The 26,564-nt window shown below is 45.5% G+C and overlaps 1 protein-coding gene across 1 annotated transcript; it reads right to left on the reverse strand.

The window, feature by feature from the left end:
• Positions 1-8,210: 8,210 nt before the first annotated feature.
• On the reverse strand, positions 8,211-16,906 carry LOC142193858 (glycoprotein-N-acetylgalactosamine 3-beta-galactosyltransferase 1-like). The gene is made up of 2 exons (XM_075262871.1): positions 16,286-16,906; positions 8,211-8,432 (listed from the first exon to the last, which is right to left on the reverse strand). The coding sequence occupies exons 1-2, from the start codon at positions 16,889-16,891 to the stop codon at positions 8,211-8,213; spliced, it is 828 nt and encodes a 275-aa protein (XP_075118972.1). The 5' UTR covers positions 16,892-16,906.
• Positions 16,907-26,564: the final 9,658 nt, after the last annotated feature.

Below are 26,564 nucleotides of genomic sequence, written 5' to 3' on the forward strand. Positions count from 1 at the left end.
AAACAATCATGGAAACAGAATCTCCTCCCCTCCTCAAAGGAGGGGCCTCTGAAGGCACCAACCCCAAGACACAGCCAGAACCTCCGCTTATTACCCCCGGCCGTAATGCACCTAGCCCAAGGGCACCGCCATCGGAGGGCAACTCCATCCTGTATCCCCTTACTACAGGACTTGTTCACTAAGCTGGTTTCCCAACCAGTAACCATCTTAGCGAGTGGGTGAGGATCACCCCTTAGTCCTCCACCCCCGTAGTGCCTCCAAAGACCCCTCCTGTGCACGCCAAGCCGAGGGCGTATGACACCTTATACGCGCTCGTCACCCCACACCCGCACAGCCCGGTCTATGCCGTCCTGAATCCCCAACAACCAAATGTCCATCCCAACCGCATTAAGATGAACACCATCAGAGCGAAAAAGCTCAGGCGAAACAGACTCCAACTCACGATGACGCACAACCAAACCCCCATTCCTAGCCACAAAACGCCCAACCCCTCTGTTAATCTTCACTCTCGCCCTATCAAGGCCCGCGACCGAACGGGCATTGCGCCAGTGCATTCTGGCCACAATGTCCGACCAGACGACAAGCAGCCCAGGCATAGACGACCACAGGCGCAGCAGATCCAGCTTAATGTCACGCATCACCTCCCTCGAGGCTCTGACACCCAAGTCATTGCCCCCTGCGTGCACAACCAAAACATCAGGGGGACGATCCATCTCGGAATAATACTGCACCTCAGAAAGAAGACGGGACCACAACATTCCCCGGACCCCCAGCCACCTGATCTGCGCCACGGACCTATCAAAACCAAGTTGCCTCCCTGAAGGACGGACAGCAGCACGCGCTCCACCCCAGTAGACGTATGAGTGGCCTACGACCCAGACCAAACATGAAGCCGGATCTGAAAAACACAAAGAAAAATACACCAAAATACAGTAGGCAGCTAAGAAGCCGAACCAATGCGCAAAGAAAAATCATCCCACCCTACAGGAGCTGAGGCCGAACGTAAATCTTAAAACGGTCCGACTCCCATCTCCCAATTCGTCGTATCACGTCTGGCGGCAATCCCCAACGCGCAGCCTCGGTCGCGGCGCCTATCCGGAATGAATGTGAGCTATAGTCCCTAGAAGGCAAACCAAGAACCTGAAGCCCCCGCCTCAACACCTGGACAAATTGAAAACGGGACAGACAAGAAGAATCAGCGTGCAATAACAGGGCAAGTCCCCCTTCTGGGCGGACCCGCAGAAACGACTCAAAGTTAGCAACCGGACAAACGGCCGACCCCGGTAGGTGTTGAAGCCGCACCAACAAACCCCTCCCCAGCTGATCCGTTTTGGATTTCCGAATGCGACACACCAACTCATCCCCGGACCTCCAACAATCAGAAAGCAATAAACCGCCGGGACGCCCTCTGCTCGGAGACACCAGTTCAGACACACGAAACGCCCCGAAAAAGGCCAAGGAGAAGGCCAAACCAAACAAAACCGCCTCGTATTCTGAACTGCACACCTGTCCCAAAGCCCCCACTAAATCCACTAAAACACGAAATGATATAGGTCGGCGAGAATCCCGAGACCCTGAACCCCTCCGAAAACCTTTAACGGCCTGTCGGACTAAAAAGGACTTAGTAAAATCCCTAAAACCCCGAAACTTGAACCAAAAGGCCAATGCAGCCAACCGCTTAGCCAGGCCCGATGGGGAAACCCCGGAACCAAAAAGAGACCCTACGAAAAACAACAACACCGATTCCCAGTCCCCAGGCACCCCATCCCCATAAACCTCCCCCACCAACTGTTCCCATTCCGTCCACACCTGACTATAACCCTCCCAAGTCGAGTCCCCTAGGGACCGCCTCACCAAAGCCATAGCCGTCCTCACACCAACGTCCACAGCTCCCCTGGACAAGGGACGCCAACCGGGTCCGCCTCTGGCGCCACCTCCCGAAACCGGTCCCACTGGAAACGAGAGATGGAATCAGCAATTACATTCTTGGTCCCCGGCAGGTGTACCGCAACAAAATGAGAATTCAGCTCCAAACCCCGCAAAACCAAGTGACGCAACAACCGTACTACCGGCGGCGAATTAGCAGTTTGGGAATTGATAGCCTGGACCACCCCCATGTTGTCACATTGAAAGCGGACCTTGCGGTTACGCAGCCGCTCACCCCAGATGACAGTAGCCGCAACAATCGGAAAGAGCTCGAGTAAAGCTAAGTTCCGTACCAAACCCTCCCGCCGCCAACTATCAGGCCACCCGCCGGAACACCATTGACCCTGAAAATAGGCCCCAAACCCAAACGACCCAGACGCATCCGTAAACAGTTCCAGATCCGAGTTGGTGACCGGCGCGGCCCGAACCAGTGATCTCCCATTATAACGCCCCAAAAATTCCCCCCAAACAACCAAATCCTCCCGCAACTCAGCACTCAAACGAATAAAGTGAAAGGGCCGCCGAACACCCGCCGTAGCCGCAGCCAGGCGACGGCAAAACACACGCCCCATGGGCATAATGTGGCACGCAAAATTAAGACGCCCCAGCAGAGATTGTAGATCCCGCAAGCGGATCTTCTTCTGCCGTGCCGCCCGCCCCACCAAATCACGCAACTCCACCAACTTGTCCTCCGGCAGCCTGCACTCCATCTGAACCGAGTCTATAACAATACCAAGGAACTTGACCACAGTAGCTGGACCCTCCGTCTTCTCCGGCGCCAACGGTACGCCGAACCAGCGACATAAATCCTCCATAGTTCGCAACAGCAAAGGACATACCCACATCCCTGGGGGGCCAATGAACAAGAAGTCATCCAGGTAGTGCAGCACCGAATCCACCTGAGCCTGCTGCCGCACTACCCACTCCAAGAAGGTGCTGAACTCCTCAAAATAAGCACAGGAGATCGAGCACCCCATGGGGAGGCACAAATCCACATAGTAACTATCCTGCCATTTGCACCCCAGTAAGTGGAAGCTATCCGGATGCACAGGGAGAAGACGGAACGCTGCCTCAATATCAGTTTTGGCCAACAAGGCCCCAGGACCATAACGCCGCACCCATGCCAGAGCCGCATCGAACGAAGCGTAAGACACCGCGCACAACTCCGGATCTATACCGTCGTTGACCGACCCCCCATGCGGATGGGAAAGATGGTGGATGAGGCGGAATTTGTTAGGCTCCTTCTTGGGCACCACCCCCAAAGGGGACACCCGCAAACCCTCCAACGGGGGCCGAACAAACGGCCCCGCCATGCGGCCCAATTCCACCTCTTTCACCAGCTTTTCCAAAACTACTTCAGGATGTGCCAACGCCGACGCCAGATTTCGCGGCTCCCCCCCAGACCCAACATTAGAACAAGGAATGCAAAACCCGTCAGAAAACCCCTGAAGTAAACGCGCCGCCGCCGCCCTATCTGGGTAAAGCCCGAGAAACTCCGCCATCCTTGCCACCCTCACCAGCGTCGCCCCTCTTTTGGTCAGCATCTCCCCCCTTTCCCTTACCTTTCTTAAAACAGCGGGTGAGGGCATGTGCCCCGCCGCATCCGGAGCACTCGTGTTTAAATTTACAGTCACTGCCGAATTTACAGTGCCCCCCATTGAATTGCCAGCAGCAACCCTTACCTCCGGAGCCCGAACGCCCAGACCCCGTGCCGCCGGCGCCATCCCGAAAGGACTGCCCAGTCGTACTCTTAGGGGCAGCCATCAGCTTCATCCATGAGCTAATGTCCTTATGGTCCCACCGCAAGGAAGGACGAACCGCCATACGCTGCCGAAAATGCTCGTCGTACCGCAGCCATGCATTACCCCCATACACACGGTACGCTTCGCCTATAGAATCTAAATAGCAGAAAAGGGCCGAACAGCTCTCCGGCGCCTTTTCACCCACGACACTGGCCAAAATGGCAAATGCCTGCAACCAATTAGAGAAGGTGCGGGGGATCAACCGATAACGGCGGCGCTCCTCCTCCTCCTTTTTGCACTCGTCCGGTTTAACCCGGTCCAAGTTAAACTTTTCCAAAGGGAGCAGGGAGAATATCTCCACGTACTCCCTCCTCCAAATCTTCTCCCGTACCTCCTGCTTTAAATGGGCACCCAAGGGGCCCTCAAAGCAAACATACACCTCGCCCTGCGCAGAATCAGCCATCCGAACGTCATCCTTAACCTTATCCGGCGCCGCAGCCTCCCCAGAACCACTCACAGGCACACTCCCAACCGCCGCAGGAACCGCTGACTGCCCACTAAGTGTCCCAGACCCAACAGACCCCTGCCCGAGGGAACCCCACACCCCAGCCGGGGAACCCCCACCACGCCCAAGCAATAAACGGACATCCCTAAGTAAAACCTGCATAGTCTCAAACAATTGTCCCCTACCCTCCCCAAAATCCTCCCTCCCAGAAGGGGTGACGTTCAACTCACCAGCTCTATGGGGTTGCGCCCCAGCAGCCGTCCCTTCACTGATGCCGCTGCCTCCAGGCAGTGGAGGAAGTCCATGGGGATCGTCGACCCGAGCCGGCATCAAGCCACTCACGGAGGCAGGAGTATGAACAGAAGAGCTGCGCCTGCACCAGGCCCGCTCCCCGGGCGTTCTCCGGCTCTGCGCAGCATCAGGATGTAGCAGGGACAGAGGCGCCGCCCCTTCCTCGTCAAGGGAACACTCATCCACGTCGCTTCCGGATCCGGGGGCGGAGCCAGGAGACGTCGGGCCCGCCCCACTGCCAGCCGCCCGAGGGGAAACCAAAGATGGCCGCCGGCCCTGTACTTCCGGTGCGGCTGCAGCGCAATCCGCATCACTGGAAGCCCGGCGCTCCGACCTAGGCGCCGGGCTGGAGCAGGCAAGAGGCTCCGGCCGACTGCCGGACCTCCGGGATCTACTGGCCCGCCCCCCGCTTGGAGCCTCAGCGGGGGAAGCGGCCGCCTCCAGGGATTCACGTCCACGTCGCCGGGGGGAAGGGGACTCGCGGCAGGACCCCCCCGGTGCCGCCCGCCTAGGCCGCGGGGCCGGATTCCTCCCAGCGTTGCCCCCAGCTGAGGAAAGGCGCCCAGCGGAAGCACGCGCTGAAGGTTCCCTTGCGGGGCTCCGTCTGCTTCTCCTAGGCGGCGGGGAGAGCTCCGGGCTCAGTCTCTCCGGCGGCCGCGCGCGTCTCCTGCGCGGCTGAAGTGCTCCATCAGATGCAGGAGGAACATCTGTACGGGCGGTCCCCAAGCATTCCTGCAGCCATCCAGGACCACGGAGCTCCGCAGCCTGCCGAACCTGCCGCAGAAGTGCATCGATATCCTCGGATAAGGACATGGTGAGTAGGAACAAGTTATTCCAACAGCCTCCTGTCACTAAGTGAGAGTCTGCCAGCATCTATTGTTTAGTAAACAATAACTAAACCCCACCTATTGTCCCTTTTCTGACCCCCCTCTGTCCTTTACATGAACCTGTCTGCTCTGCATTCCATTTTCTGTCATGTGCCCCCTACACTATCCCTTTGGGTCCGTTCCGTGGGCTTTCTTACCTACTGTAAAGCATGGGGGTGGAAACATCATGCTTTGGGGCTGTTTCTCTGCAAAGGGGCCAGGACGACTGATCCGGGTACATGAAAGAATGAATGGGGCCATGTATCGTGAGATTTTGAGTGCAAACCTCCTTCCATCAGCAAGGGCATTGAAGATGAAACGTGGCTGGGTCTTTCAACATGACAATGATCCACAGCACACCGCCAGGGTAACAAAGGAGTGGCTTTGTAAGAAGCATTTCAAGGTCCTGGAGTGGCCTAGCCAGTCTCCAGATCTCAACCCTATAGAAAACCTTTGGAGGGAGTTGAAAGTCCGTGTTGCCAACAACAGCCCCAAAACATCACTGCTCTAGAGGAGATCTGCATGGAGGAATGGGCCAACATACCAACAACAGTGTGTGCCAACCTTGTGAAGACTTACAGAAAACGTTTGACCTCTGTCATTGCCAACAAAGGATATATAACAAAGTATTGAGATGAAATTTTGTTACTGACCAAATACTTATTTTCCACCATAATTTGCAAATAAATTCTTACAAAATCAGACAATGTGATTTTCTGGATTTGTTTTCTCATTTTGTCTCTCATAGTTGAGGTCTACCTATGATGTAAATTACAGACGCCTCTCATCTTTTTAAGTGGTGGAACTTGCACTATTGGTGACTGACTAAATACTTTTTTGCCCCACTGTATGCACTGAATTCAGGTTTCACCGGTGTGTACCCACCCAAAACTAACTGTGATACACATTATTTGGCAGCCTATTGGCAGGCTTAATCCAGGTTTTAACAGTGTTTTACCCAGCCAAAACTAAGTGGGAGACACATTATTTGGCAGCCTATTGGCAGGCTTAATCCAGGTTTTAGCGGTGTGGTTTAGAGAAGCCATGATTATTTAATTCTGGGAAAAATATGCAAATGTGTTGAGGCTGGAACTGGTACACAAACTGGGCCGGTCTACCTCATCTCCCCGCCTAACATTCCTGGCAGGGGCTTTGAAACTACACCATCCTCCTCCTCCTCTGCTGCCATTAAATCGACCACAACTACGAGCTGAAAACGTTATAGCACTGGCGTGGGTAGACGTTAGCAGGCCGTGCTGAAGCTCAGCAGCTTGGGGGAATGACAATACACTGCCTCCGAGGTAAAGGATGCTCACTAATCTGGTGCAAGGCTCCACTCACAGAAAGGGCCTAATACTGTGACGGTGCAAGGCTCCACTCAAAGAAAGGGCCTAATACTCTGCTGCTGCAAGGCTCCACTCACAGAAAGGACCTAACACTCTGCTGGTGTAAGGCTCCACTCACAAAAAGGTGCAAAACTCTGCTGCTGCTGCAAGGCTCCACTCACAGAAAGGGCCTAACACTCTGCCAGTGCAAGGCTCCACTCAAATAAAGGGCCTATCACTCTGCTTCTGAAAGGCTCCACTCACAGAAAGGGCTTAATACTCTGCCGGTGCAAGGCTCCACTCAAAGAAAGGTGCAAAACTCTGATTATCCTGGTTGAACTTGTTCAGTAATGAGGCCAGCTCAGCATGAGGATCTTCTACATTAGGTTGTCCCCTTCAAACATTTCACTGTTCACTCATCTCTACTTATTACCTATTTTTTTTGGCATTATAAGGCTCTCACGTTTTTTCCATCCAAAGTGGGGAAAAAAGTCAGTGCGTCATGTAAAGCAAAGGTGTTCATGATCAAGCTGGCACTTTTGCACATTTGCCACCCACAAACCCTTATTATATTCTGGAGTCTCTTCAGACCCCAGAGTATAATGATTGGAGGCTCCAAGGAGATGTTAAAACATAATAAAGGGTCCATTCACACGGAGTAAACGCACGCTCATTTTGGCAAAATACATGTGTAAAGATAAGACTCCCATTGACTTCAATGACATGCTTTTTTTCAGTGATAAATAGGACTTTATTTTAAAGTTACTTTTATTTTTCCATGCTTTTTCTTTATTTTAATATTCCAGAAAATGTAAACAAAAATCTGTTTTTTAAAGTCCTCAGGGTTTTTATTTAGCAGCACAAGTGAAACTAAAAAAAAGTCATTTTTCCCTTTCCATAACAATGTAGGTGTAGTTATGGTGTTGCTGGTGGTGGGGCTAGTACGTATGCTTAGAGATGAGCGAGTACTATTTGAAACAAACAGTAGTTTCAATTAGCACACTCCCATAGGAATGAATGGGAGCGGCAGGCGTGCAGGGGGTTAAGCGGCAGGATGCCGGCCCCGGCTGCGTGCCGGCTGCATCCATTCATTCCTATGGGAGCTTAGAGCCTCCTCCATGTTTTACAGTAGGGGCAGTGTTCTTTTCAAGATATGCTTCATTTTTCCATCTGTGAACATAGAGCTGATGTGCATTGCCAAAAAGTTAGATTTCTGTTTCATCTATTCATAGTACTTTCTACCAGGAGCTTTGTTGCTTTTCAACAATTTTTATTCTTTACTACTGTTGTCAGATTCAAGTTATTTCTGTGACCATTGTGGGTTTTTCTTTCATTAAACGAGGAGTACCAACAATTTTGTCCATGTCTGTATATACATCATTGCAGGGTTAAGAGTGGACTGCCTGGACATAAAAAATTATAAATGCTAGGAATACAGTGTACAACTTTCAATACCAAATGAAAAGCCTTAATAATGCAAAGTTACCAAAAAAGTTCACCTAAATTCTGCTGTATTCAGCTCATATATTTGACAAGTGTCCTTTAATATCCAAGACTATTGTGATCTGGTTTCATTTGCATTCATTGTTTTTACTTCCGCTGTAGACGTCTCCTTACGGTGCACTGGCAGCCATTGTGCAGCATCTGGTAATGGTGGACGGTAACGATATCGGTATCCATAAGGCCTCAGGTGGTACACAAGGTACTCTAGAAGGTGCATATCTGGTGGAGAAATGTAATGGAAGGATATGGCCAGGTCTGAGCAGCACTGGGGACCCTGCAGAACAAATAATCACAGAAAAAATATGAGATTAAATCTTGCTAATAATATATCATACTTTGCACTTTCTTATGCTCAAAAGTTTCCTTCTGAAGATTTTCTATTGAAATAGATGGGCGTTTCCTCTGGGCCCTCTTCCAACCTGGGTGAGGTTATATGCCCTAGGGGCACTGAGGAGGCCTGTGATTGGCCATCACTAGTCACATGGGGCTAACATCATGACACTTTAATGCAAGCAGCACGATGTCGGCACACCCCATGTGACTACTACAACCCTATGTGTCATGACGTCAGCGTGCTCCATTTTATCTTTGGGTGCATGACTTCACCCAGTGGTTGTTGGCTCAATAATACCTAAACACTAATCATGTGCCTACATTAATCACACCAGTTATCCCTTTAGATGCTGTAATCCAGTGCGACCACGGCATCTAAACAGTGTCAAACCATGGGTGGTGCTTCCGCAACATTGGACTGGTTGACCCTCACCTCTAGCATCCTCAATAGATCGTAATCCTTGCTATGATGATCAAGAGACTATTGTAGTGTACAGGATCAATGGTGCCACACTTGCGGGCTGCAGGTGGAGGCCGTGACTTCATTCTGGTCAGTTATCTTTAGGTTCTGTGTTTGGGAACAACACTTCATGGTGAATGGTTGTGGCCTGATGTTTGGTGCTTTTTGTGGGGTAAGTCCATGGTACAGCGTGGATTAAACTGTTTATTCTGGCTATTATTTGCCAACATATATGTATTATATAAGCACTTTTTTTGTATATGAAATATATTACATTTCCACATTGTGCTAGATACGTCCCTCACATGTTAATTAATTAATTAATTATATAAATATACACTGCTTGTACAATTGGTAATTATATTATTTGGGATATATATATATATATATATATATATATATATATATATTTTATTTATTTTTTTGGATGATTTTTTTTTTTATTACTCCTCAATGAAAATTGTTATTGATGTATTAGTATATCATTTGGCAACTAAGAAACAATTTACACATTAGCACCTTACATTTTCATTTTATATTTAAGTGTATGACTTTTGGGTGTCGCCATGACCTCCACCTCTAATATACTTTAATTATGTTTTAATAATGGTGTGTTTAAATTATTTAATAAATGAAATCAATTATTTGATATTACATATAATGTATATACTCGAGTATAAGCCGTCCCGAATATAAGCCGAGGCTCCAAATTTTATCACAAAAAACTGGGAAAACTTATTGACTCAAGTATAAGCCGAAGGGGGGGAAATGGAGCAGCTACTGGAAAATTTCAAAAATTAAAATACACTGCTCAAAAAAATAAAGGGAACACTCAAGTAACACCTCCTTGATCTGAATAAATTAAATATTCTCATTGAATACTTTGTTCTGTACAAAGTTGAATGTGATGACAACAAAATCACATAAAAAATCATCAATGGAAATCAAATTTATTTACCAATGGAGACCTGGATTTGGAGTCATCCCCAAAGTGTGGAAAACACACTACAGGCTGATTCAACTTTGATGTAATGTGCTTAAAACATGTCAAAATGAGGCTCAGTAGTGTGTGTGGCCTCCACGTGCCTGTATGACCTCCCTACAATGCCTGGCCATGCTCCTGATGAGGTTGCGGATATCTCCTGAGGGATCTCCTCCCAGACCTGGACTAAAGCATCTGTCTTTTTCAAGCCAAATCTGATGAAATGTAAGCCCCAGGGTTTTCCAGAAAATATACACATAAATAACCAAAGTAGTGTAACAGCCCCACTTCTCGTCAAACTAAAAAGTGACAGGTGCCCCGCCCCTTTTATGATGTAACCACACCCCTTTTATTATATGACCACGCCCCCTTTTTATATGATTATTTTGACGTCACTACGGCCCATTTTATAATTAACCCCCCCTCCCCACTACCCCCACCCCACCCCTTTATTATGATGCTCTGCCCCTTTTTATATACGCTCTCCTTTTGCGCTGGCATAAATGATATTTCTTTGATAGAAAGGAATATCATTCATTTCAGCGCAAAAGTGCCCGCCCCCCCTTTTTATATATGCTTCTCCTTTTGCACTGGCATGAATGATATTTCTTTAATATTAAAGGAATATCACTCATTCCATCGCAAAAAGTGTCTATAGTTTTATTTAAGATAAATAATATACCTATTTATTGTTGATGTAACCAGCTATGTACTTCAGCACAGCTGCGTGGCGTCATGAGTCAAGCTCGTACACATCCACCCCAGAAGACGGCAAGACATATTGTGACATGTCCGTACAAAGTTCCCCTAATACAATTACGGGCCGTGCTTCTGCGCAGGCGTGTAGCGCAAAAACATGTCTTGACATGTAGAGGACCTGGCCACAATGAGCGATTGGCATGACCGCACATGTCTTTTCAGCAGGACTTACGGTACATTCTGCGTACGAGCAAAAAACCACAAACACACAGCATTTATTTTTTTTAAAAAATATATAATAATTTTATTCAGAATACCAAAAACACAGTACATATTATTATTATTACAATGTTAACCACGCCTGCTGTAATAGTGGAAAAGTTCTCACTTTAGGTAATAAAGTCGCATGGGGCAGTCCCGAGGCTGTGGGTGATGAGGGGAAAATGTGGGATCTGGACCGAGGTAGTTCTGAAGTTGAGGGGTGAGTCAAATTCATTTTTAAACGGTCCAGATTTTCCCTTCTGGTCGGATTACCCACCACACTGGAGGGTATATTTAATTTGGCCATCGAGCTGAAAAATACGTCCCAGCCGGGAGGCGTATTCTTTTTCACCAAGCTGTGACTCTGCGTGGCGTGTTTAATGAGATCCAACATATTAGATCCGGGGATCGGTTCCCCTCTGTAAATAAATTCACCTTTGTCATTCCAGGCTGTGACATCAGATTTCTGATCCATTTTGCTCAGTATAATTTCTGCTCTCCTTTTAAAGCGCGGGCTGACACTGTCCACAATTTCACGGATTGAAGCATTTTTATCAGGTAGTGTATTTGACAATTGCTGGTGGTCGGTGAGAGGAGGCACAATAAGGTTCAAACTAGATAACTCGGTCGTCTCCTGTTTTACAAGATTCAAGTACCTCGCTAGCACCTCTGTGTATCTCTTAATCTTCACATTGTCAGGGAGATCTCTACGCTGTAAAATGTTGTTAAGCTCCTCCTCAAGAGTATGCAGGGTATTTTGGCGCATAGTGGGTGCTGGTGTAATAGTCTGTTTTAGTTTGTTAAGTTCACTTTTAGGAACCAGGTACATTTTCTCTGCGTGTTCCATTATATATTAGCAATAAGTCCAGCTATTAGCGGCATAGCAAAACTCAACAGAGGTCCTATAAATCCGCCGCATTGGTTCACTATGCGCTTCTTTTTCTTTGCGTCTATATATTTATCCCCCAGCTGTCTTATAGCCTTACGCCATTTCTTGAGTATATTCTTCTGTCTTTCTTTTAGAGGAATTCTACCTTTCAAAATATTTAAAGCAATTTCACCTATGGCCAGTATTAAATCTCTACTGGCATTGCGTAAAATTGATGTCCTGAGCGGCGGGGGTGCCTTCACCAGAGTTTTTAAGAGGTGCCAGTTACGGCGTAATCTCTCAGACATCTTGTCGACACTATGCGCAGGACATAGAATGTGACTAGACCTCTAAGTTTTTGTCTTATTAACCTTTGATTTTCTTTTGAACATAGGAAACTGGTAAATCTAGTGGAAACAAACCCACTCTTAATCGCATATCCTCAGGAGTAGAACCTCTTAAGTCTACTAACAAATAACCGTAAGGGTTACGTGTCGCGTCTTCAAAAGCTTCTAAAAAGAAGCGTGTATTCCCCGGGTACATCTGCCGTGCTAATGTCATAACTCAGGAAAAATATTGTCTGGTTTTATGCATGTTGGCAAAAATTATATGATGATCTGTCTCGCACCATTCCTAACATACGTTTTATTGAAGGCCTGCCGGCAACTTTTATAGATGATGAGCTTTTTCCACCTGACAAGGTAAATTTGACAAGTACATACATCACAGAAATCTAAGCATTTTCTATTTAGTCCAGAACATATTTTGTCAGGGTAAAAAGAGTAGAACGATAGCTTTAAACACAAAGTACATGGTTCTCTTTAATAATGCTCGTGATAAATTACAAGTTATGACATTAGCACGGCAGATGTACCCGGGGAAAACACGCTTCTTTTTAGAAGCTTTTGAAGACGCGACACATAACCCTTACGGTTATTTGTTAGTAGACTTAAGAGGTTCTACTCCTGAGGATATGCGATTAAGAGCGGGTTTGTTTCCACTAGATTTACCAGTTGCCTATGTTTAAAAGAAAATCAAAGGTTAATAAGACAAAAACTTAGAGGTCTAGTCACATTCTATGTCCTGCGCATAGTGTCGACAAGATGTCTGAGAGATTACGCCGTAACTGGCACCTCTTAAAAACTCTGGTGAAGGCACCCCCGCCGCTCAGGACATCAATTTTACGCAATGCCAGTAGAGATTTAATACTGGCCATAGGTGAAATTGCTTTAAATATTTTGAAAGGTAGAATTCCTCTAAAAGAAAGACAGAAGAATATACTCAAGAAATGGCGTAAGGCTATAAGACAGCTGGGGGATAAATATATAGACGCAAAGAAAAAGAAGCGCATAGTGAACCAATGCGGCGGATTTATAGGACCTCTGTTGAGTTTTGCTATGCCGCTAATAGCTGGACTTATTGCTAATATATAATGGAACACGCAGAGAAAATGTACCTGGTTCCTAAAAGTGAACTTAACAAACTAAAACAGACTATTACACCAGCACCCACTATGCGCCAAAATACCCTGCATACTCTTGAGGAGGAGCTTAACAACATTTTACAGCGTAGAGATCTCCCTGACAATGTGAAGATTAAGAGATACACAGAGGTGCTAGCGAGGTACTTGAATCTTGTAAAACAGGAGACGACCGAGTTATCTAGTTTGAACCTTATTGTGCCTCCTCTCACCGACCACCAGCAATTGTCAAATACACTACCTGATAAAAATGCTTCAATCCGTGAAATTGTGGACAGTGTCAGCCCGCGCTTTAAAAGGAGAGCAGAAATTATACTGAGCAAAATGGATCAGAAATCTGATGTCACAGCCTGGAATGACAAAGGTGAATTTATTTACAGAGGGGAACCGATCCCCGGATCTAATATGTTGGATCTCATTAAACACGCCACGCAGAGTCACAGCTTGGTGAAAAAGAATACGCCTCCCGGCTGGGACGTATTTTTCAGCTCGATGGCCAAATTAAATATACCCTCCAGTGTGGTGGGTAATCCGACCAGAAGGGAAAATCTGGACCGTTTAAAAATGAATTTGACTCACCCCTCAACTTCAGAACTACCTCGGTCCAGAACCCACATTTTTCCCTCATCACCCACAGCCTCGGGACTGCCCCATGCGACTTTATTACCTAAAGTGAGAACTTTTCCACTATTACAGCAGGCGTGGTTAACATTGTAATAATAATATGTATTGTGTTTTTGGTATTCTGAATAAAATTATTATATATTTTTTAAAAAAATAAATGCTGTGTGTTTGTGGTTTTTTGCTCGTACGCAGAATGTACCGTAAGTCCTGCTGAAAAGACATGTGTGGTCATGCCAATCGCTCATTGTGGCCAGGTCCTCTACATGTCAAGACATGTTTTTGCGCTACACGCCTGCGCAGAAGCACGGCCCGTAATTGTATTAGGGGAACTTTGTACGGACATGTCACAATATGTCTTGCCGTCTTCTGGGGTGGATGTGTACGAGCTTGACTCATGACGCCACGCAGCTGTGCTGAAGTACATAGCTGGTTACATCAACAATAAATAGGTATATTATTTATCTTAAATAAAACTATAGACACTTTTTGCGATGGAATGAGTGATATTCCTTTAATATTAAAGAAATATCATTCATGCCAGTGCAAAAGGAGAAGCATATATAAAAAGGGGGGGCGGGCACTTTTGCGCTGAAATGAATGATATTCCTTTCTATCAAAGAAATATCATTTATGCCAGCGCAAAAGGAGAGCGTATATAAAAAGGGGCGGAGCATCATAATAAAGGGGTGGGGTGGGGATAGTGGGGAGGGGGGGTTAATTATAAAATGGGCCGTAGTGACGTCAAAATAATCATATAAAAAGGGGGCGTGGTCATATAATAAAAGGGGTGGGGTTACATCATAAAAGGGGCGGGGCACCTGTCACTTTTTAGTTTGACGAGAAGTGGGGCTGTTACACTACTAACCAATGCATTGCCTAGTGTGTTTTTGACTTCAAGGCTAAACAGTTCTGACCTTTCTTCCCTGTAGTGATCATTGAAGTCAGTGCAGTTTTTGGAACATACATGATAGAGCATACATGATCTGGTGGCTGCTCACTCATATATTCCTTTTCAGAGCGAGGAAGAACATGACTTGCAGAGACAGGTACTGTGCATACAAATGGTGTACTTTGTGTCTGACACTAATGTTGATAACTAGCCTTAAAGGGGTTGTCCAGGATAAACTAAAAATTAACCCCTAAACTAAACCCTCTCTCCTGCCTAACTTCTATTTTACTTCAATTAAAAAAAATCTATAACTGCCCACATTCCTGGAGCGGTCACGAGACTGCTCCAGGGACACTTTCTGATAATCCAGTGACGTTCTGTTTCCCCGTTTCCGAAACGGAACGTCACCATTACTCTTCCCCCTCCCTTATCCCCATCAATACTTACCAAGCCTTTCTGTGTCCGGGACAGCTCCTTCCCTCTTCCTGTCTACTAGTAGTGGGCAGAATAGGTTAGCTAGGGAGGCAAGTGGGAGGGGGCTAGTAATGGGAGTGATCACTAGGCTACAGAGAGGCAGGGGAGGGTGGGAGGGGCTAGTAATGGGTGGGATTGCTTGGTTAGTGAGACAGGGAGGGTGAGTGTAGGAGTGAGAGAGGTGTAGAAGCTACACAGGAAACTACACAGCAGAAAGCTAACTAGAGATGAGCGCATGCTCCCATAGAAATGAATAGAAGCACCTGGCACGCAGACTTTGCCGGCGGCCGGCCACTTAACCCCCCGCGTGCCGGCCGCTTCCATTCATTTCTATGGGAGCGTGCTGTGAGCGTGCTGTTCGGAACGGCTGTTCCGAACAGTGTTTGCTCATCTCTAAAGCTAACATCATGTAAACAAAGCCAAAGAATGGCAACGGCAACCAGAGGCACCCAGAAATAACTCCAAACACTGCTGAAGGTATATAGCACTAATACATCTTTAAAAAAAAAAAAAAAAAATTCTACCCAGAAAACCTCTTTAATAGACGACAATATGTGACTGTTACTGTTATGTGCAGCACTGTATTTCCTCTGATAAAGGGGGCAGTGTGTGTGGCTGTCTGTATTGAAAGGCATTATATAGCTGGACACCTCATCTACTCATCACCTAAGACCATACCTATAAGACATTTATTGCATATACTGTTACTAAGTTATGAAAGTCAAACAAACAAGGGAGTGCCCTGCAATATGGAAAGTATGTGAATAATAATAAGCAACTTCAACAATGATGCTCGGTTGCAGAAAAAAACAAGCGCTCTTTTGATTTTGCAAGTAAGAGTCATAGTCTTAGCAACTTCTGGGTGGAAGTTGCCACTTTTACTTACATTGTGATGGTTAAGGAATGAGTATAGGCCTAGCCAAGATGATGATGTTACAAATAGAAAATAATATAGTAGTTACAAATGTAATAATCTATGAAACACAAAATGGAATGAAAATAAATGAATAAAAAAGACAAAAGTAGAACAAGTGTACTATAACTTCTATGAACTTACCTCTACAATGGGATACATACAGTAGCTCCAATACCAAAAACTCTTATCAAAGTGTCCTGTAAGATGGTATCCGGTTGAAAATGGATGAAAAGTCTCCCTTTTTTCAGTGTCTCTAGAGTCTCCAGCTATCACCCCCATTTTCTCCATACATTGGCCCAGTGCCAGGTCCTCCACAGATGTTGTGTGTTTGCAGTCGCCAGTACGAAATCCTTCCACAAATCTGTTAAGAGCTTCCTTACTAAGTACATATCCAGCTCCACCACTCATGTAGCCCTGCTTGGCAAATGGCTTGAAACGTTTACCAAAATACACTGGCTGATCGGCAGTATAATTCGAGAGCAACCAACGCAAATTTTCCACTATAACATAGGTGTCATCATCTGCTTTAAAAAACCAATCGGCTTGATCATAATAGTGTTTGTGTACGTACTGAAAAGCTTTGATAGTTTTCCAGTAAAGCTGATCCCGTCCTTCCCCGGTGCCTAAACCGACAGTAGGGAAGCTGTCATTGGCGGTGGAACTCATGAAGAGAGCTACGTTGCAGTGGCGGGTCCAAGAGTACTTCACATGAATGGCTTTAGTATCCAAGTTTTGTGGTGCAGTCATGACCCAGCAAAGCACTCTGACTTTCTGTGAAAGATCATCATTAACATTGCTTCTACCTACAACAACCAGATACAAAAGATATAAAAAGTTAGAAATGGATGAGATAATTCTATCATAACGTATCTTCTGGTCTATGAGAATGAAGTAGTTTGAATTCCAAAAAGAGCTCACCCGAAAATACTTCTGATCTTAAAAGCTTCCTATGGCTCGGACCCCATCAATTGTAAAGCAGGGGTATTCCCATCTCTAGGATCATATATAGACTTGCACTTTGTGTATTTGACTACGTGCTGTATTTTGTATCTTGTACCATGTACCATGTACTTTTCAATAACAAGAGTTTTCAAACAAACATATACAGACTTGTAGCTTAGGTTAATTGATTAATGATATTTGTTCCAACTACACAATATAGAACCGCACTCCAGACCAAGGTTATACTTCAATCCTTTATTAGAACTTGGTACAACGTTTCTGGAAAAAAATCCTTCATCAGGCAAATGAATAGCGCATGAAACCGGATATCTGTAATATGGTCCCAACAAAACAATAAGATTCCACACGGTATGCCGAGCGAATCAAATTAGTACATAGTTGCAGGATCAGTATAAATGCATAAAAGTAGCATACGGGACGCAATATCTGAAAAGTGGTCCAATGGTCATCTGTATCCCACACGCAGTGGCGCAACTACCGTGGTAGCAGCTGCCAGCCACAGGGCCGGGGAAATTAGGGGGCCCGGCGACAGCCACTACCGCTGCGGTTTTTTCTGTTTTCTTAATAGGCCGTTACCTGCTGGAGTTACTCCAGCCAGTAACAGGCCCTATGTACTTACCAATGCTGGCTGGGCAAGTATAATGATCGGAGGCTGGAGAGAGGTAAGAAACATAAAAAAACATTGTTACTTACCTCTCCACGATCCGGGCAGGCTTCAGGCCTAGTTGTCTGATGTCACATGAACCTGGCCTGCGTCCCAGGTCATGTGACATCCGACATCATTGAAGAAGGACGGCAGCAGAGGACAGCAGCGAAGACAGGGGACAGGTAAGTAACAGTGTTTTTTTTAATGTTTTTATTCCCCATGGGTCTCCGGTTATTATACTCTGGGGTCTGAAAAGACCCCAGAGTATAATAATTGTTTATGGGTGTCCACAATGGAGCATAATACTGAGTGCAGGGGTGACTATGGGACATAAGTGTGTGTAGAGGCCACTAAGGGACATAATACTGTGTGCAGGGACCACTAAGGGACATAATACTGTGTGCAGGGACCACTAAGGGACATAATACTGTGTGCAGGGACCACTAAGGGACATAATACTGTGTGCAGGGACCACTAAGGGACATAATACTGTGTGCAGGGGCCACTAGGGGCATAACAGAGCGCGCAGAAATGTGGAGGAGGGGGACAGTGGAGGTCTTTGGCGTCGGTTTCGGTCGAGAGGGGGAGGCCCATGTCATAAGTGTGCCACGGGGCCCCGCCATTCCTAGTTATGCCACTGCCCACACAGTACGGCAGGCGAGACAATTAGAGTATAGCCGCTGGGTTAGAGAGGACACATTAGGTCAGCTTGTAGTGGTGTGGATGCAGAAGCAACATCTGTCATGGTGTAAAATCTCATTTTGTTAAGTTTTTTTTTTTTTTTTGCAATAGTGTGTTTGGGTTAAAGGGGCTCTATCATTGGGAAAGGTCATTTTTAGATAAGCACATCTTTGTATAGCCTTTAGAAAGGCTATTTCACACCTCCCTTTTGTATGTAAATTGCCTCAGTAGTCTTTGAATAAGTCCGTTTTTAATCATATGCTAATTAGGTTTTCCCGCTGCATCGGAAGTCTCACTGTGCACATCTCTCTGCTATTCTCTATGTGTATGTACAGCAGAGGCTGCTGTGCTGATCACTCATCTCCCTGCTAACATACACAGAGAATAGCAGACACAGACACTTCCGGTGGACGCAGAAATCTAATTAGCATATGAATAAAAACGGACTTATTCAAAGACTACTGGGAAAATTCACATACAACAGGTAGGTATGAAATAGCCTTTCTAAAGGATATGCAAGGATGTGCTTATCTAAAAATGACATTTCCCAATGATAGAGCCCCTTTATCCAATACATAAAAGGTGCCATTATTAAAGTATAAAAAGAAACAAAAAAAAACAATCTGACCCATGTAGTGTGTTGGAGGGTCTATAGTGCAAAATCTCATTTTATTAAGCAATTTTTGCAATTGTTTTTTTTTTGTTAGCCAATACAGAAAATGTGCTGTTATCACAACAGAAAAACAAGCTAACTTACAAGGTGTGTAAGGTCCAGTTCACATTAGCGTTCGAGTTTCCGTTTGGGGGGTCCCCTGCACACAGTATTGTACCCCATAGTGGCCCCTGCACACAGTATTGTACCCCATAGTGGCCCCTGCACACAGTATTATGTCCCATAGTGGCCCCTGCACACAGTATTATGTCCCATAGTGGCCCCTGCACACAGTATTATCCCCCATAGTGGCCCCTGCACACAGTATTATCCCCCATAGTGACCCCTGCACACAGTATTATGTCCCATAGTGGCCCCTGCACACAGTATTATGTCCCATAGTGGCCCCTGCACACAGTATTATGTCCCATAGTGGCCCCTGCACACAGTATTATGTCCCATAGTGGCCCCTGCACACAGTATTTTGTCCCACTGTGGACACCCATAAACAATTATTATACTCTGGGATCTTTTCAGACCCCAGAGTATAATAATCGGAGACCCAGGGGGAGAAAAACATTAAAAAAAAACTCTGTAACTCACCTATCTCCCGTCTCCTACGCTGTTGGCCTCCGAAGTAGTCCATCTTCAATGATGTCACATGACGCAGGCCGGGGTCATGAGACGTCAGATGACTAGGCCGAAGCCTGCCTGGATCGTGGAGAGGTAAGCAGTTTTTTATGCTTCTTACCTCTCCCGGGCCGCCAATCATTATACTCGGTCCGAAAAGACCCCCGAGTATAATGATAGCAGCGGTAGTATATTATATCTTATAATTTTAATTGATAGCTGGTGTGAACCCAGCCTTATTTAATCTTAAGGGGTTTTTTTATCACCATGCGGCCCCTTGCAGACGACCGTATTATTTTTCAGTGTGTTATCCGTGTTTTTTTCCAGATTGCCACTGAGCCATTAATTTCCTATAAGCCCAAGCACACTATCGTGCATTTCGGGGATCCATGTGCGGGCTGAGAGTCTGTACTGAAAAACTCAGAGCAGTTCCTATTCTCAGTGTTTGCAGCATGGACTCCCCCACAGAAACCTATGGGAGAGTAAAAAGCACCTGTGGCACATGGATGTGTATGGAACAGTTACCTAGGTACTCACAGGATTTTTTTTGCTTCAGTATGTAATCCATACTTGCGGACATATGACCCTGATGCTGAAGACACACTGATGACACATGGTCCGCAAAAACTGAGCGCTGAACATTATTACAGTATATACTCGAGTATAAGCTGACGACCCGAATATAAGCTGACCCCCCTAATTTTACCACAAAAAAACTGGGAAAACTTATTGACTCGAGTATAAGCCGAAGGGGGGGAATGCAGCAGCTACTGGAAAATTTCAAAAATTAAAATGGCCGGAATTTTTGGGTGCAGTAGATTCTGGGTGCTGGGGAAGGGGAGGGGGTGTTTTGGTTGTCTGTCTTTTCCTTCCCTGAGCTTGAGGACTGGGTTTTTCTTCCCCCACTTGGAATTCAGTCTGGCTGAATATAGGGTATCTGCAGTGCTCCTATTAACCCCTTTCCGACGGAACAGGAGCACTGCAGATACCCTACATTCAGCAGACCGGGCACTTTCAGACACAGGGATACCTAATGTGTTTGTGTTTCACAGTCATTTTCTACTTTAAGGGTGCATTCACACTAAGTATACGCTGAGCTGATTCTGAACATTAAGCACGTTCAGAATCAGCGCGTACAAAGCAGATCCTATTCATTTCAATGGGAGCCGGTATACGAGCGCTCCCCATTGAAATGAATGGGCTGCTTTTTTCCCTATTGGTTTCAATGTGATACATGCGGATCACATTGAAACCAATAGGGAAAAAAGCAGCCCATTCATTTCAATGGGGAGCGCTTGTATGTCGGCTCCCATTGAAATGAATGGGATCTGCTTTGTACGCGCTGATTCTGAACGTGCTTTATGTTCAGAATCAGCTCAGCGTATACTTAGTGTGAATACACCCTTATATGTATTCTAGGGAAAGGAGTGATTTACAACTTTTATTTTTTAATTTTTTTTTAAAGCTTCTTTTTTCCCCCACTATTTTATGGAAGATTCTATATATTGATATTGTGGCTGGTCATAGACCCCCCTACTTAAAAAAAAATAATAATTTTTTTTTGCTGACTTGAGTATAAGCCGAGGGGGGATTTTTCAGCACAAAAACTGTGTTGAAAAATTTGGCTTATACTCGAGTATATACGGTAAGCTAGATAGATACAGTATATTGAAAGATAGATGGATAACGTAGAAATATAGACTTTCTATTGAGAGGCAAATACCTGTGTAATAAGTGAATCTCTTTAGTACATCTGGCTTTAACATCATTTCTCTATTCTTCACTACTATGATGTGATGGTGTTGCCGTGTTTTAAGAGATTGATATGGGTAGATGACACCAAAGTATAGACCGATTCCAACAAGAAAGCCACAAAGAAACCTAATCTTCAGCATATTGGTGCAGATATGTATGCGTGACATTTGGACCATTTCTAAAAGGAAAATAGAAGTATAAGACATCTTACTAGTAGAACTGAGTAAATGAGAAATTCAATTCTAGATTTTGAGATAAGTTACATTTTAGAAATAGCATTGATTTTCATCATTTTATGCATGAACACTATTCTCCTCCCTACCATAGTATTTCCATCTAAACATTACCTGGAGTATTTAGGGCTTCAGTCCTTTTCTTCAGTCTCAGACTTTGTTCAGCTGCTTATTATGTATATCTGTTTCATCTCTTGATGGCCATTAAATGTTGCAACAGCTTTTATAAAAGTTGACACTCAGGTTTACTCGGCTTGTAAATGTCAAATCTCCATATGTAAGTCGTAATATGGCCGACCTTCAGTGGTGTTAGGGGATCCAGGTCTTCTTAAACCAAATGATTTCTCCTCCAGACTTGAAAGCAAGTTTAGAAGTTTTGTGTCGTAATATTATCTAGTTTACTGAAATTACCTTTACTTACACATACGATAAGGCCAGTTCTACTGGTTACACAAGTATGCCAAAGAGGCACTTGGATACACGTAAGCATGCCCAAGGCAAAGAACAAGCTCTAGGGCGTACGTATCTCATTGCATTATAAGTCGCTGATACAACATTTTTAGAGTCTGTCAGGTTCAAAATGCCTCCCAAACCAATAATAGTGACATGTAGTGGCTTTTCCACAAAATACAAGTACCAAGGATCTAGGGCAAACAAATTTCAGACACTATTAACATAAAAGGTGCCCCCCATTGAAAAAAGATAAATAAAACTTAACTTTTATTAAATATATTTTAAAAAGGTAAAGGGTCGCAGGGCCCTATATAGCCCCTAGCAAGGGTGACCCTACCTTTTTCGTCCCCCGAGGCGAAAGACAGAAAGGAGCGGAGGGGGCAGAGCGGAGCGAAGGGGGCAGAGCGGCGTTAGCAGGCAGAGAGCAGGCAGGGAGAGCGTGAGGGGAGGCCACTGAAGCAGCGCTGCGTCCACAGGGCCTCCCCAATCTTCCGCTCGGTGACGGTTGCGCTAAGCCAGTCCAGGACAGCTTGTCCTGGACTGGCTTAGGTAAGCAAAAATGCCGCCCTCCCCGGGGCCCTGGCATAGCGCCGCCTGAAGCGGTCGCTTCAGGTCGCCTCATGGGAGGTGCGGCGCTGGCCCCTAGTAGAAATAGGAAGTGTGCACCTATCTCTATTTTCAGCCACTACTGAGCTGTGTACTGTTGGTATTCCATGTTCCTGGTGATGAAAATAGGATACCAAACTATAAATCTATCAGTGCAGAGGTATGGAGGCCGATCTATGTCAGTGGTAAGTATATATCAATCTAATGGTTGTTGTTCATCACTAACATAAATATCAGCTACTCCTAACAAATACCCTGCCTACAATTTTAAAACAGCTGAGGTGGCAGTGGAATAGTATGTCAGCTGACTATGATGGCAGCCAGCTGAATAACATGTCTCAGACAACCAAAGCTACTACATACAGGACCAAGGTGCTCTAATGGTCCCGATCTGCAGCTAAAATTGTACAACATATGCCCGATTCATGGCTATTTCGGGTGTCTGACCGTATCAGTCAGCAGCTATAGCAGTACCTTAATAGCCGCCAACTACCATAATACACAGTCATTGATATCTAGTCTCTCGTCTCTACGTGTTTCTTTATGCATATAACTCATCAGGAGACTGCCAAGTAATCCTGCCTATGGTCTACAGGCTAAAGAAATTACACCTATGAAAATATTTCGGTGTGCGGTCAAAACCGCAGTTCACGGACCCGTATGGTAGGTGTCGCTACTTCCATAGAGACTGACACTGCGTTTAGTGAGCCTCGCTCCTATATAGCACCAGAGCGAAGAAGCCCACCCCCACTGGGTGAAGCGTCCAATCAGATAACCTTAAGGACGATCACATGTAGTCACATGATCAGGGGGAGGTATTGTGGGCATGGCTATGGCTCGGCAAGAAGAGGACTGCGCTTCATCCTAGAGAAGATGAATTATACAGGTAAGTATAAACACTGGCCACAAATTAATCCCCAAATTACGGTTCACTATGTAGCAACACAAAATCGGAACCAGAGTATCAACTGGATACATGGTGTCCTTTACATTACTAGGTGTACTATTACCAGAGTAGTCATAGGCTATGACTAATGGTAATGGCTATGGTAATAGTATACCTCGTAATGTAAAGGACACCATGTATCCAGTTGAAAATAGAGATAGGTGCACACTTCCTATTTCTACTAGGGGCTATATAGGGCCCTGCGACCTTTTACCTTTTTAAAATATATTTAATGAAAGTTACGTTTTATTTATCTTTTTTTAATGGGGGGCACCCTTTATGTTAATAGTGACATACTACATACTACATACTAATAGAAGCAGAAACATATAGCCACAAACCAATGAAGCAATGCAGAGATATCAGCCTGAAACTGCATCAGATTTACCAGAATATTCAGTAGTATCATTTTTGCACTGTCTTTGCCACTTTTCCATAAGTCGCCAAGTAGTGACTACCCACGCCATATTCATTAACATTCATTCCACAAAAGGGGCACAAATGCCAAGCAAGGCAGGTTTTAACAAACTGTGGCCCTGGACAAAATTAAAAGCAGGACCCCAAAAGCTGATATACCAACAACGCCATCATATTTCCAGAGCAAGCCCATTTAATAATGCCCCCTTTCTTCCCTCAAAACAGTAACAACCATCCCCTCTTATGGCCATAAACAATTCAAATAACCACCTTTGTACCGCCTAATAAAATTTTGCTCCCCCTCATCAGTTATTATAGCACCTCCTTATAAATAATAGTCCCTGCTTATAAACAGCGCCCCATCAGTAATAGTTCCCCCTTATCAGTAATAGCCCCGCTCATAAATAATAGTGCTCCAATATAAATAGTTCTTCTTATTAATAATAGCCCTGTCATAAATTGTTTACACTATCAATATTAACCCTCTTATAAATAATAGCCCTCTTATCAATAATACACCTTATAAATAATAGCCCCTTTAACAATACCCTCCTTATAAAGTTTCCCTCTTATAAATAAAAGCCACCATATTATAATGGCCGCCTCCATATACATATATAATGTCCCCCCTTATTATAGGCCTATTATAAATAGTTCTTCCATTATAAATAATAGCTCGCCTAATATCCCCCTTATGTTTGATAGTTTCCATCCTTATAAATAATAGCCCCCTTATAAATAGTTCCTCCCTTATACAGAATAGCACTTAATATATAATAGTCTCCCTCTTATAATAATCCACCTTAGGGTGCATTCACACGGAGTAACATGCCGCGTGACCTGGCACGTACTGTACCGTATACGCTCCCATTGATTTCAATGGGAGTTAGTCTCGTACACGCCGCGTTATTTTGCGGCCGTGATTTTGACTGGTCTGGGTAGGTCATTGGGCCCCAAACCTCGCTGCCATAAAGAAGGATCGGAGCAATGACTGCGTCAAATATCTTCAGCCAGACCCTCACCGGTGGTTTGAGGTGGTACAGTTGTCTTCTGATGGCGTAGAAAGTTCTGCAGGCTTTTTCTTTCAGGGTTTCTATTGCTGCTTTGAAGCTCCCTGATTGGCTGAGCTCCAGCCCCAGGTAGGTGTAGCTGTTGGTTTTCTCCAGTGTGGAGCCGTTCAGTGTGAATTGTGGGGTGGGGGCTTTGTTGTGGCCCTTCTTCTGAAATACCATGACTTTGGTCTTCTTGTGGTAGATGGGTAGAGCCCATGTGGTGCTGAATTTTTCCAGCACTGACAGGCTTTCTTGGAGGTCTTTCTCAATGGGGGACAGGAGTAGGAGGTCGTCAGTGTATAGCAGGAACTTCACCTCTCGATTGTTCAGGGTGAGACCTGGGGTTGGTGAGGCCTCCAGGGCTGTAGCCAGTTCATTGATGTAGATGTTGAAGAGCGTTGGGCTCAGGCTACAGCCTTGTCTGACCCCTTGGGCCTGTTGGAAGTATGCTGTCCTTTTCCCATTCACCTTCACACTGCAATGGTTTCCGGTGTAGGAGCTCTTGATGACGTCATACGTTCTTCCTCCTATTCCACTCTCTAGGAGTTTCAGGAGCAGGCCTGGGTGCCATACTGAATCAAACGCCTTCTTAAAGTCCATGAAGCAGGTGAATATCTTGCCTCTTCTGGTGTTGTGGACGTGCGTCTTGATGAGGCTGTGCAGGGTGTAGATATGGTCTGTGGTGCGGTGGTTTGGCATGAACCCTGCTTGGCACTTGCTGAGGATCCTGTGTTGTGTGAGGAAGGTGAGGATTCTGTTATTGATGATGCTGTTGAACAGTTTTCCCAGCTATGTGCTGCTGACACAGATCCCTCCGTAGTTGTTGGGGTCATATTGGTCCCCATTCTTGTAGATGGGGGTTATGAGGCCTTTGTTCCAGTCTTCGGGGAAGTGTCCAGCATTGAGCACGAGGGTGAATAGTTTTGCCAGTGCCACGTGTATTGCTGGAGGGCTGTATTTGATCATCTCTGGTAGGATACCGTCAGTGCCACTGGCCTTTTTGCCTTTCAGCAGGGCAATTCTTTCCTGTATATCTTTTATGGTGATTGGTGAGTCCAGAGGGTTCTGGAAGTCTTCGATGACTTTCTCCATGTCCCTCAGTTTGGTGGTTATCTAATACTATTCTGGGGTTAGTTCTTCTTCTGGGATGTTTTGGTAGAGACCTCTGAAGTAGTTGAGCCAGATATTGCCATTTTGGATGTGGAGGGAGTTTTTCTTGGGCTTTGTGCCCATGTGGTGCCAGGTCTCCCAGAATGAGCTGTCCTGGAGGGAGTCCTCGAGTTCCTCTTTGTGGGAGAGGTACCTCTGTTTCTTCTCTCTGAGGATGCCTTTGTATTGCTTGCATAGATTGTTGTAGGCTTCCCTCGTCTCTCTGTTGTTGGGGTC

Source organism: Leptodactylus fuscus, chromosome 2 (genome assembly GCF_031893055.1).
Source record: "Leptodactylus fuscus isolate aLepFus1 chromosome 2, aLepFus1.hap2, whole genome shotgun sequence".
NCBI classification, from domain to species: Eukaryota; Metazoa; Chordata; class Amphibia; order Anura; family Leptodactylidae; genus Leptodactylus; species Leptodactylus fuscus.

What these genes read in the sequence shown, in the direction of transcription:
- LOC142193858 (XM_075262871.1), bottom strand. Translation starts at nt 16,891, where the DNA reads ATGACTGCACCACAAAACTTGGATACTAAAGCCATTCATGTGAAGTAC. An exon ending in GTATGTATCCCATTGTAGAG is followed by an intron (nt 8,433 to 16,285) that starts GTAAGTTCATAG and finishes TTTGTTCTGCAG; the next exon opens with GGTCCCCAGTGCTGCTCAGA.